This window comes from Saccoglossus kowalevskii, chromosome 15, assembly GCF_978046115.1.
Source record: "Saccoglossus kowalevskii chromosome 15, keSacKowa6.1, whole genome shotgun sequence".
Lineage (NCBI taxonomy): Eukaryota > Metazoa > Hemichordata > Enteropneusta > Harrimaniidae > Saccoglossus > Saccoglossus kowalevskii.
Window position 1 is genome coordinate 12,051,005 of NC_140655.1, and position 13,180 is coordinate 12,064,184.

Sequence of the window (13,180 nt, forward strand, 5' to 3'; positions counted from 1 at the left end):
CACCTTCTCTTGATTGGAGTTTCGTCATCTCTTGTCTGACATCTGGCTTCAGATATCTTATCCAGTACAGCATTGAGTAATGTAGCATGTGATATCACCTGACTTTTCCCACTTCTATTCACAACAGTCGACAAAGGTTTGGGTCTAATGACTAAATAGGAATGAATAACAACATTTTACAAAGCAGTTGGGAACTTAGACTGACTAAGTCATAGCAATTTTACTATTTTATATGGCAATTCCTCGAAGAATAAGTTTGTGGAATTTCCCATCTTGATGCAAAATTCCCTCGACTGATTTGTTCTGCCGCACCCCTCTTAGTTGTCACTGTGTATTTTAGGTGATAAATATGCTAATGAGTAGCGTGAATTGTAAAGTGACAACCAATAAGAAAAGGCAGCTTTTAAGATTCAACCTGTTCTATGCAACTACATGTATAACACATGTGTAGCCTGACGCATAGAATCTTTTACACAAGCAGACATCTACTTTTCTCTTTAGGAAGTGTTCCACTCACAGGTTCCATAATGTCACTGGATATCACAAATACGTCTCAGAATAGACCAGTCGTGGTAATTTTGCATCAGACCAAGATTTAAGAAAGTATTATTAAAATTGTCATGGCTCATGGTAACAGCCAGGGGGGGGGGGGGTAAAACTTTAAGTGCGTTCATTAAGGAAATAACTCGAGAGTACTCTGAGTAGTTTTTAATGATTGCTTTTATCTTTGTGAGTGTTGTGTAGCATTCGCAAAGAATAGTTACAACGCTATGACATAAAAAAAGTGGCAGAAATATGAGAAAACATTTTGTGCTACTTTTGTTTGCAAACTTTCGCAACTATATATATAGTAACCCAACATCAGGTACACTGCCACAGATTTTTGCAAATTTTCTTGAACTTACAACTTTAAATAAAAGGAGTTTACGATTAAACTAACCTTCCCTCCGGGCCATAGTCAGTTTTCTCATTGGCTGTTCAGGTGCATAAGCCAGCTTTCTTTGAACTCTTGGTAGTAACTTGGTGTAACTATCAACTATGGCATTCCGGGCTGAGGCTCTCTCTCGTGCTTTAATGTCCGTTTCACTCTGTGAAATATTACATTACTTGTAATTAGATGATTTGGACTCTGCTGAATATTAAGTGCAAATATTGGGATGTACATGTATGTATGCTGTATCTTAGCCTGGGTACCTACTCTCCACTGAAGTCTGGATCTGCTGCTAAGATTTTGCTCATTAATTGGAAATTTATTGCAATATCCTGAATAATCACAATCTCATCACTATCAGTAGATATAAGGTGTGAGGAAAACATAAAACTGTCATTCATCGGTTTTAAATTAGCGTATTCAGATTACCAGAGTGCTATTTTTGTCAGCCAATCAATATTGTGGCCATCATTCAACAAGATGTTGAAAAAAACGTCACCACTACCAGAAAACGCTTACCATAAGACTGTGTTTCAACGTTTCATTCAGTCTAATCGCCTCCACGTATCGAGCCCGTTGTAAATAATGCATGACAAGAAGTTCCACCGAGTTCGGTTCCGTGCTGTCCTTTAAGTAACTGATCAGCGTTGACTCCTCCATCTGACTTAGGGGGAGCTTCAATAAATTATCAACTGTTTTAGCTGTTAAGGAAATAATATCAATTATTATTAAAATACAAAAACTATATTTCCGGTTTTAGAAATATTGAGTTTATCAGACAATATCACTTGTTCAAGGATGTGGTTGATACGAGTGACATCATGAATCACTGAGAGGATAATACAACCAAATATGAATAAATACATGCAAATGACATGATTAATATACCAAAGTGAATGTTATCAATCACAGTAGAAGCTACATGCATAAAATTACTGTTACAATTAAATCAAAATCTTGCTAATATCATCTCACAGGCTAAGTTATGAGTCTCAATTATCCAACAACTACATTGTATCTTTGATGACATCAGGTAATCAAGCTCTTTGTAGCAAACTGTCATATTTTTTTGCCATGCAAGCACTTTGATTTAGGGACGACGTCAAAAGATCAATGTCGGATAAAAAACTTATTTCCTTTAGTTTGGGGGTGGGGGGTTTTAACCTCAAAAAGTTTCCATCCTACAAAAACGATTTTATTTTTTAATGAAGTCAAAAGTCAAAAAAATCTTGGAGTATTTGTAGTTCGTTTTTTTCTATCCAATCATGGACAGAAATAACCGAAAAGGAAAAAAACACACATCCAAGACGAGAAAATAGTTTGGTTCGAGTGTAAATCTGTGCATCAAATGAGGTGCATTTGTAAAATCTTTTTACACCCACCCGACAACCAACTGCTACGCAATACTACTGTCCGATTATCAATTTGTATTTAATGGTGAATGTAGTCTGACGCCATGACCAATATTTATCAATTAAGTTTCAGTGGGGGGGTAGGGGGATTGGAAAAAAACTAAAGGAATTAAGTTTTTTATCCGACATTGATCTTTTGACGTCGTCCCTTAATTGTTATTATAAAATACTTTCTCTCGACATTAACCATGAGAGTCTGATCTTGATACAGAATAATATTGGCAGGGTCAGTTGTGATGGCAGCAGCTAGGACTGGAGTGATAGAGACAAGGGGTGGGGCATTGGTAATCAGTTTCAACTTTCAGTTACTGTAAAGTAATTTATTTTCACTTTAATTTTATTTTCAAGTGAAAATACCCTTTTATATTATTTTTTACATTTAACCAATATTATCAAATATTAGTGAAAATAAACTTAATATAAAAAATTAATTCCAGCTAGAATAGAGTATTTTACAGTAGCTTTACAGACCATAAAAATAGCGGGAATCAAAACTGGTATCTGAAGACCCTGATAAATTTATACTAAGATTTCATTACCAATCGTTAAGATTTTGAGAAGCCAGTCTGGTAATCACTTTAGTGTTTTTTCCATCCTTGTCGTACTTACTTTGCTGTGCTCCTAAAAAGAGGTGATATAGCAGCTCTTCGGCATTCTCCTGATCTCGATAGAGTCTTTGGAAGTGAAATGCTTCAGCTGTTAACCTATGGTACAGTCGTTTTAATGATTAAAACAAGATTCAAATGACACAGATGCATTAGACTCTCAATAATCTGAGAATGTTAGAGATGCTTCAGAAGAACAGCACCCTCATATGACCATGAACATAATACTATTGTTTTTATTAAACTTCATCAAACTAGAAGTATTAAACGCTTGGACAGAGAAAATAAAACAAAGTGACCAACAAAGCATGAGAAAATTATGTAACATGATTAAACTAAGGGGTGAACCATTTACAATTGTTAGAGGGAGCTTGACGAAAAATATGTTAGCTGAAATAGTCTTGCATATAGTTAAAGGACGGTGGTCGTCACGCTGTGCATATGTGACATTTGCTGTGATAAACATTGATTCTCCAACAATCCAATGCGTTCTTCTAATGGAAATCAAAAGTACGATATGAGTTTTCACCTGGGGGGGGGGGGGCGACTTGCACTAATTACTGCTGACGACTCTTTCGATACCTTCCAATTACCTAATAAATTACCTAATTAAAACATCTCAATTTGTATTCGTTGATCTGCACAAGTCAAAAACGCCATCTTATTTATACGAGATCCATATCTTGCGCATGCGTAGCACGACGACCACCGTCCTTTAATATGTCATAATCAAGTCGCAATAAAAAAGAAAGACAGTAGTTTTATCACTGATGGCGCTAGCGTGGAAATCAAAGTGAGAGTTGAATCTTTTGAGAGCTACATTTCTGAACAGAAACCATCACACAGAGACATTCAAAAGAGACGCAACAATGACAGTAACTGAAACATGGAGTACTGCATGTAGCAAATGCAGAATAACAGAATGCAGAATACAAGTTATTAACCCCTTCCCCCCTCTGAATTCAATTCACCTAACCCTAATATTGTAATATAAATATACTAGTATCTACTCATGAAAGCCAGTAGTCATTAAAGTACACTGTACCAGAGTATTACAACATTTACTCCATTAGAAGCATATCTTTAATATGAGTGACTACATCTCTAATAGTAGAACATATACATAGCTGTAAAATTAAATTAATTTTGAACATAGACACACCTGTGTTATTTAGCAAGTGTATACGCTACTAATAGAGCAAATACAGTATTTTGATCACACATCGCTGTCATATAGAGAAGCATGTGCATTAAAATGAAGTATTCATTCCTCACCCGTTTGTCAGCAATACTGACAAGTGTAGTTTGACGTCATTCAGGGTCTCCATCGCTGGCTGTTTTGTTCGTATGTACTGCAAAGCCTTCTGGGATTCCCCTTGATAAAGAAATGCTTTGATGATGCGGCTATGTTGCCATGGTGACACATTCATTGTGATGACTGGATCAAGGAGTCGATTCAGTGCTTCCTGGTAAGTACAATAAATATTTACAATAAAATTGTCAATTGTCATGAATATAAAGTTTATTTGAAAACAATCTGACAAAAATAAAAATGATAGGAATGACCTATAACCTAATATTTATAATGGCAACAAAAATGTATTACCCATAATTCAAAATGGATGTCTGACCTTACGACCTACAATTCAAAATGGATGTCTGACCTTACGACCTACAATTCAAAATGGATGTCTGACCTTACGACCTACAATTCAAATGGATGTCTGACCTTACCACTTACAATTCAAAAAATAGATGCTTGACCTATAACCTATCATTCAAAATGTCCGACCTGTGACTCACAGCTCAAAATGGAAGCCTAGTCTAAGACCCATAATTCAAAATGGATGCCTGGTCTAAGACACATAATTTAAAATGGATGCCTGATCTAAGACCTATAATTCAAAATGGATGCCTGGTCTAAGACCTATAATTCAAAATGGATGCCTGGTCTAAGACCTATAATTCAAAATTGATGCCTGGTCTAAGACCTATAATTCAAAATGGATGCCTGGTCTAAGACCCATAATTCAAAATTGATGCTTGGTCTAAGACCTATAATTCAAAATGGATGCCTGGTTTAAGACATATAATTCAAAATGGATGCCTGGTTTAAGACATATAATTCAAAATGGATGCCTGGTCTAAGACCTATAATTCAAAATTGATGCCTGGTCTAAGACCTATAATTCAAAATGGATGCCTGGTTTAAGACCGATAATTCAAAATGGAAGCCTGGTCTAAGACCCATAATTCAAAATGGATGCCTGGTCTAAGACCTATAATTCAAAATTGATGCCTGGTCTAAGACCTATAATTCAAAATGGATGCCTGGTCTAAGACCTATAATTCAAAATTGATGCCTGGTCTAAAACCTATAATTCAAAATGGATGCCTGGTCTAAGACCTATAATTCAAAATTGAAAACCTATAACTCAAAATGGATGCCTGGTCTAAGACCTATAATTCAAAATTGATGCCTGGTCTAAGATCTATAATTCAAAATGGATGCCTGGTCTAAGATGCATAATTCAAAATGGAAGCCTGGTCTAAGACCCATAATTCAAAAAGGATGCCTGGTCTAAGACCTATAATTCAAAATGAATGCCTGGTCTAAGACCTATAATTCAAAATGGATGCTTGGTCTAAGCCCAATAATTCAAAATGGATGCCTGGTCTAAGACCTATAATTCAAAATGGATGCCTGGTCTAAGACCGATAATTCAAAATTGATGCCTGGTCTAAGACCTATAATTCAAAATAGATGCCTGGTCTAAGACCTATAATTCAAAATGGATGCCTGGTCTAAGACCTATAATTCAAAATGGATGCCTGGTCTAAGACCTATAATTCAAAATGGATGCCTGGTCTAAGACCTATAATTCAAAATGGATGCCTGGTCTAAGACCTATAATTCAAAATTGATGCCTGGTCTAAGACCTATAATTCAAAATGGATGCCTGGTCTAAGACCTATAATTCAAAATGGATGCCTGGTCTAAGACCTATAATTCAAAATGGATGCCTGGTCTAAGACCTATAATTCAAAATTGATGCTTGGTCTAAGACCTATAATTCAAAATGGATGCCTGGTTTAAGACCTATAATTCAAAATGGATGCCTGGTCTAAGACCTATAATTCAAAATTGATGCCTGGTCTAAGACCCATAATTCAAAATGGATGCCTGGTCTAAGACACATAATTTAAAATGGATGCCTGATCTAAGACCTATAATTCAAAATGGATGCCTGGTCTAAGACCTATAATTCAAAATGGATGCCTGGTCTAAGACCTATAATTCAAAATTGATGCCTGGTCTAAGACCTATAATTCAAAATGGATGCCTGGTCTAAGACCTATAATTCAAAACGGATGCCTGGTCTAAGACCTATAATTCAAAATTGATGCTTGGTCTAAGACCTATAATTCAAAATGGATGCCTGGTTTAAGACATATAATTCAAAATGGATGCCTGGTCTAAGACCTATAATTCAAAATTGATGCCTGGTCTAAAACCTATAATTCAAAATGGATGCCTGGTTTAAGACCGATAATTCAAAATGGAAGCCTGGTCTAAGACCCATAATTCAAAATGGATGCCTGGTCTAAGACCTATAATTCAAAATTGATGCCTGGTCTAAGACCTATAATTCAAAATGGATGCCTGGTCTAAGACCTATAATTCAAAATTGATGCCTGGTCTAAAACCTATAATTCAAAATGGATGCCTGGTCTAAGACCTATAATTCAAAATTGAAAACCTATAATTCAAAATGGATGCCTGGTCTAAGACCTATAATTCAAAATGGATGCCTGGTCTAAGATCTATAATTCAAAAAGGATGCCTGGTCTAAGACCTATAATTCAAAATGGATGCCTGGTCTAAGACCTATAATTCAAAATGGATGCTTGGTCTAAGCCCAATAATTCAAAATGGATGCCTGGTCTAAGACCTATAATTCAAAATGGATGCCTGGTCTAAGACCGATAATTCAAAATTGATGCCTGGTCTAAGACCTATAATTCAAAATAGATGCCTGGTCTAAGACCTATAATTCAAAATGGATGCCTGGTCTAAGACCTATAATTCAAAATGGATGCCTGGTCTAAGACCTATAATTCAAAATTGATGCCTGGTCTAAGACCTATAATTCAAAATGGATGCCTGGTCTAAGACCTATAATTCAAAATGGATGCCTGGTCTAAGACCTATAATTCAAAATTGATGCCTGGTCTAAGACCTATAATTCAAAATGGATGCCTGGTCTAAGACCTATAATTCAAAATGGATGCCTGGTCTAAGACCTATAATTCAAAATGGATGCCTGGTCTAAGACCTATAATTCAAAATTGATGCTTGGTCTAAGACCTATAATTCAAAATGGATGCCTGGTTTAAGACCTATAATTCAAAATGGATGCCTGGTCTAAGACCTATAATTCAAAATTGATGCCTGGTCTAAGACCTATAATTCAAAATGGATGCCTGGTTTAAAACCGATAATTCAAAATGTAAGCCTGGTCTAAGACCTATAATTCAAAGTGGATGCCTGGTTTAAGACCGATAATTCAAAATGGAAGCCTGGTCTAAGACCTATAATTCAAAATTGATGCCTGGTCTAAGACCTATAATTCAAAATGGATGCCTGGTCTAAGACCTATAATTCAAAATTGATGCCTGGTCTAAAACCTATAATTCAAAATGGATGCCTGGTCTAAGACCTATAATTCAAAATTGATGCCTGGTCTAAGATCTATAATTCAAAATGGATGCCTGGTCTAAGACGCATAATTCAAAATGGAAGCCTGGTCTAAGACCCATAATTCAAAAAGGATGCCTGGTCTAAGACCCATAATTCAAAAAGGATGCCTGGTCTAAGACCTATAATTCAAAATGGATGCCTGGTCTAAGACCTATAATTCAAAATGGATGCTTGGTCTAAGCCCAATAATTCAAAATGGATGCCTGGTCTAAGACCTATAATTCAAAATTGATGCCTGGTCTAAGATCTATAATTCAAAATGGATGCCTGGTCTAAGACGCATAATTCAAAATGGAAGCCTGGTCTAAGACCCATAATTCAAAAAGGATGCCTGGTCTAAGACCCATAATTCAAAAAGGATGCTTGGTCTAAGACCTATAATTCAAAATGGATGCCTGGTCTAAGACACATAATTCAAAATGGATGCCTGGCCTAAGAACCATAATTCAAAATGGATGCCTGGTATAAGACCCATAATTCAAAATGGATGCCTGGTCTAAAACCCATAATTCAAAATGAATGTCCTACCTATGGCCCACACTTTAAACTGCAAGTTTGACTCATTTGTTCACTAGATAGTGTTTATTTGATAAAAGTTTAAAATACTTACCTCAAATAGCTTATGGTCTAACAGCCAGAATCCCTCTAACAATTTTATCATTCCCAATGGCAGGGAAAATGATTTTGGGAATGCTTGGTCAATAAACTGAAAACAAGAAGAAATGTACATGTACAATGTTTTGAAAATAAAAGTCTGCAACATAATCACATTTCCTGTATTTTTATTTCCACTGAAAACGAATGTAATTACTTTTTTAATTCAAAACTTGATTTTTACTCTGTGTGCCAGGTCAAAGTTACAAACTGTTTTAAAATGCAAATTTTAAGTGGACAAGTACTTGCATTTTACCAGAGACCATATTCAATATTTCGAGCTACATGGTACGGCATTGTGATTATATTGCTATGATAATTGCAAAATATTGCAACTGAATGCAATATCATAGCAACAACCGGATCACACAAGCACCTGCAGATCTAAACTTAAGGTTCCCCCCAAAGTCAAATTTATATATCAAAGTGAGTGAATTTCTGTCAGTAGCTTTGGCCTCCTCATTGAGTCTGTGACACACTCACTTTAGTGGGTTGATACCTTTGATTTCAACTGTGGGACCTATTGATCATGGGTCTAGCACAAAAAACCGCTATGCTACTTACTTTTTCTTGTTGCGGATGACCATTCATATCAAGAAGCAGATATGTAACGATACAGTGCTTCATCATGGGGTCAACACCCTCCAGTAAATATATATCCAACAAACCCTGTAATAAAGTCATCATTGCAAATTATAGTTAGTCATTTAATTTGTTACTTTCCCAATTGATCATGGTAAAGTTTTTAAGGTGCACTGCATACACTGCATAGAAAACAGGAACAGTACAGTTTTTTTTTTCAATCCGACCAACATTTAAACTCATTGGCTAATGTAATCTCTGAAGAAAAGTTGTTCTTTTGAATAGCTATGGACCAAAAAATAATTGATAACAAACAATTCAAGATGGCATTTTAATTTTAAGTGCCAATCAAAACCATAATAGCGTATTACCACCTGATAAGATCCCATATCATGTCAAGCAAGTTTAGAGTGTTTTAAATCATGTGACAAAAGCACTTTCTGGCAGCGGTGTCATAGCGTTTATTATATTTACAAACTATATTTTGTAATGATTTCGCAAAAAAAGCAAAATCTAGTTAATATTGACAAATCATTGGATTCTTTTGTATTTTATTTTTACTGAAATTCTTTTTGAAAATGAAATTATATTTCACACTCTGGAGAAAATATTTTCATTGGTAAACTAGGTGGTGGGTACTCACATGTACACTAGGTAGTGGGTACTTACATGTACACTAGGTAGTGGGTACTTACATGTACACTAGGTAGTGGGTACTTACATGTACACTAGGTGGTGGGTACTTACATGTAAACTAGGTGGTGGGTACTTACATGTACACTAGGTGGTGGGTACTTACATGTACACTAGGTAGTGGGTACTCACATGTACACTAGGTAGTGGGTACTTACATGTACACTAGGTAGTGGGTACTTACATGTACACTAGGTGGTGGGTACTTACATGTAAACTAAGTGGTGGGTACTTACATGTAAACTAGGTGGTGGGTACTTACATGTAAACTAGGTGGTGGGTACATACATGTAAACAAGGTGGTGGGTACATACATGTAAACAAGGTGGTGGGTACTTACATGTAAACTAGGTGGTGGGTACTTACATGTAAACAAGGTGGTGGGTACATACATGTAAACAAGGTGGTGGGTACATACATGTAAACTAGGTGGTGGGTACTTACATGTAAACTAGGTGGTGGGTACTTACATGTAAACTAGGTGGTGGGTACTTACATGTAAACTAGGTGGTGGGTACATACATGTAAACTAGGTGGTGGGTACATACATGTAAACTAGGTGGTGGGTACTTACATGTAAACTAGGTGGTGGGTACTTACATGTAAACTAGGTGGTGGGTACTTACATGTAAACTAGGTGGTGGGTACTTACATGTAAACTAGGTGGTGGGTACATACATGTAAACAAGGTGGTGGGTACATACATGTAAACAAGGTGGTGGGTACATACATGTAAACTAGGTAGTGGGTACTTACATGTAAACTAGGTGGTGGGTACTTACATGTAAACTAGGTGGTGGGTACTTACATGTAAACTAGGTGGTGGGTACTTACATGTAAACTAGGTGGTGGGTACTTACATGTAAACTAGGTGGTGGGTACATACATGTAAACTAGGTGGTGGGTACTTACATGTAAACTAGGTGGTGGGTACTTACATGTAAACTAGGTGGTGGGTACTTACATGTAAACTAGGTGGTGGGTACTTACATGTAAACTAGGTGGTAGGTACATGCATGTAAACTAGGTGGTGGGTACTTACATGTAAACTAGGTGGTGGTTACTTACATGTAAACTAGGTGGTGGGTACTTACATGTAAACTAGGTGGTGGGTACTTACATGTACACTAGGTGGTGGGTACTTACATGTAAACTAGGTGGTGGGTACTTACATGTACACTAGGTAGTGGGTACTTACATGTACACTAGGTAGTGGGTACTCACATGTACACTAGGTAGTGGGTACTTACATGTACACTAGGTGGTGGGTACTTACATGTAAACTAAGTGGTGGGTACTTACATGTAAACTAGGTGGTGGGTACTTACATGTAAACTAGGTGGTGGGTACTTACATGTAAACTAGGTGGTGGGTACATACATGTAAACAAGGTGGTGGGTACATACATGTAAACTAGGTAGTGGGTACTTACATGTAAACTAGGTGGTGGGTACTTACATGTAAACTAGGTGGTGGGTACTTACATGTAAACTAAGTGGTGGGTACTTACATGTAAACTAAGTGGTGGGTACTTACATGTAAACTAGGTGGTGGGTACATACATGTAAACTAGGTGGTGGGTACTTATATGTAAACTAGGTGGTGGGTACTTACATGTAAACTAGGTGGTGGGTACTTACATGTAAACTAGGTGGTGGGTACATGCATGTAAACTAAGTGGTGGGTACTTACATGTAAACTAGGTGGTGGGTACTTACATGTAAACTAGGTGGTGGGTACTTACATGTAAACTAGGTGGTGGGTACATACATGTAAACAAGGTGGTGGGTACATACATGTAAACTAGGTAGTGGGTACTTACATGTAAACTAGGTGGTGGGTACTTACATGTAAACTAGGTGGTGGGTACTTACATGTAAACTAAGTGGTGGGTACTTACATGTAAACTAAGTGGTGGGTACTTACATGTAAACTAGGTGGTGGGTACATACATGTAAACTAGGTGGTGGGTACTTATATGTAAACTAGGTGGTGGGTACTTACATGTAAACTAGGTGGTGGGTACTTACATGTAAACTAGGTGGTGGGTACATGCATGTAAACTAGGTGGTGGGTACTTACATGTAAACTAGGTGGTGGGTACTTACATGTAAACTAGGTGGGTACTTACATGTAAACTAAGTGGTGGGTACTTACATGTAAACTAGGTGGTGGGTACATACATGTACACTAGGTAGTGGGTACTTACATGTACACTAGGTGGTGGGTACTTACATGTAAACTAGGTGGTGGGTACTTACATGTAAACTAAGTGGTGGGTACTTACATGTAAACTAAGTGGTGGGTACTTACATGTAAACTAAGTGGTGGGTACTTACATGTAAACTAGGTGGTGGGTACTTACATGTAAACTAGGTGGTGGGTACTTACATGTAAACTAGGTGGTGGGTACATACATGTAAACAAGGTGGTGGGTACATACATGTAAACTAGGTAGTGGGTACTTACATGTAAACTAGGTGGTGGGTACTTACATGTAAACTAGGTGGTGGGTACATACATGTAAACTAGGTGGTGGGTACTTACATGTAAACTAGGTGGTGGGTACATACATGTAAACTAGTGGTGGGTACTTACATGTAAACTAGGTGGTGGGTACATACATGTAAACTAGGTGGTCGGTACTTACATGTAAACTAGGTGGTGGGTACTTACATGTAAACTAGGTGGTCGGTACATACATGTAAACTAGGTGGTGGGTACTTACATGTAAACTCGGTGGTGGGTACTTACATGTAAACTAGGTGGTGGGTACTTACATGTAAACTAGGTGGTGGGTACATACATGTAAACTAGGTGGTGGGTACTTACATGTAAACTAGGTGGTGGGTACTTACATGTAAACTAGGTGGTGGGTACTTACATGTAAACTAGGTGGTGGGTACTTCCCAGTGCCGCCTTCTTCCTTACACCATAACATGTGTAACGGCGCACCAATCTGAGACACGATACCATCAATCAATAAAATATCAATATCATCAGATGATCTATCAAACGAAATTAAACAAAAACACACACACACACGTTTATAATCTCTTTGACTGTAGATCTTGTAATTGGTGTGTTCCATTCAATAGACAGGGTGAGAGCTGTTATGAATGAAATTGTGTAGAAAAGTTTGAAACACCAGGAAAGAGAATATCAGCACACAAACACATGTATATTCACTAAAATTATGTAATAGCAGTAATTTAATTTTATTATGCTTATATTTGATCATATTTACTTGGTTTCAAATTCACATATATGTTACTAAAATTCAGAGTATATAGCATAGTTTTTATGTAATTTTCTGCACATTTTTAATAATTTTGGATTCAATTTTGATTACAAAATTTCGAAAAAAATGTTTGGTGTTTAGCGACAAAAGTTGACTTTAGCACCCAAAAAGTTCAATTTTGCAAAAATAAAAAACAAAAAATTTATAATTGAAAATTAAACTGGGTTTATTTGACAAGGCAGTAATTTTAAAAGCAATAATATCAAATCTGACATTTCTGGCCAAGAAATTATATCCTGT

General features: G+C 36.7%; 1 protein-coding gene across 1 annotated transcript in view; it reads right to left on the bottom strand.

Moving 5' to 3' along the window:
- LOC100372940 (protein ELYS-like) overlaps positions 1-13,180 on the bottom strand; it is an 83,375-nt gene that overhangs the window by 15,903 nt on the left and 54,292 nt on the right. The window contains exons 17-24 of the mRNA XM_085490462.1: positions 12,524-12,647; positions 8,929-9,033; positions 8,321-8,416; positions 4,224-4,414; positions 2,953-3,047; positions 1,451-1,632; positions 941-1,088; positions 4-151 (exon numbers count right to left, since the gene is read on the bottom strand). Of these exons, the coding sequence (XP_085346588.1) occupies positions 4-151; positions 941-1,088; positions 1,451-1,632; positions 2,953-3,047; positions 4,224-4,414; positions 8,321-8,416; positions 8,929-9,033; positions 12,524-12,647 (1,089 nt within the window). The remainder of the gene's footprint in view (positions 1-3; positions 152-940; positions 1,089-1,450; positions 1,633-2,952; positions 3,048-4,223; positions 4,415-8,320; positions 8,417-8,928; positions 9,034-12,523; positions 12,648-13,180) is intronic.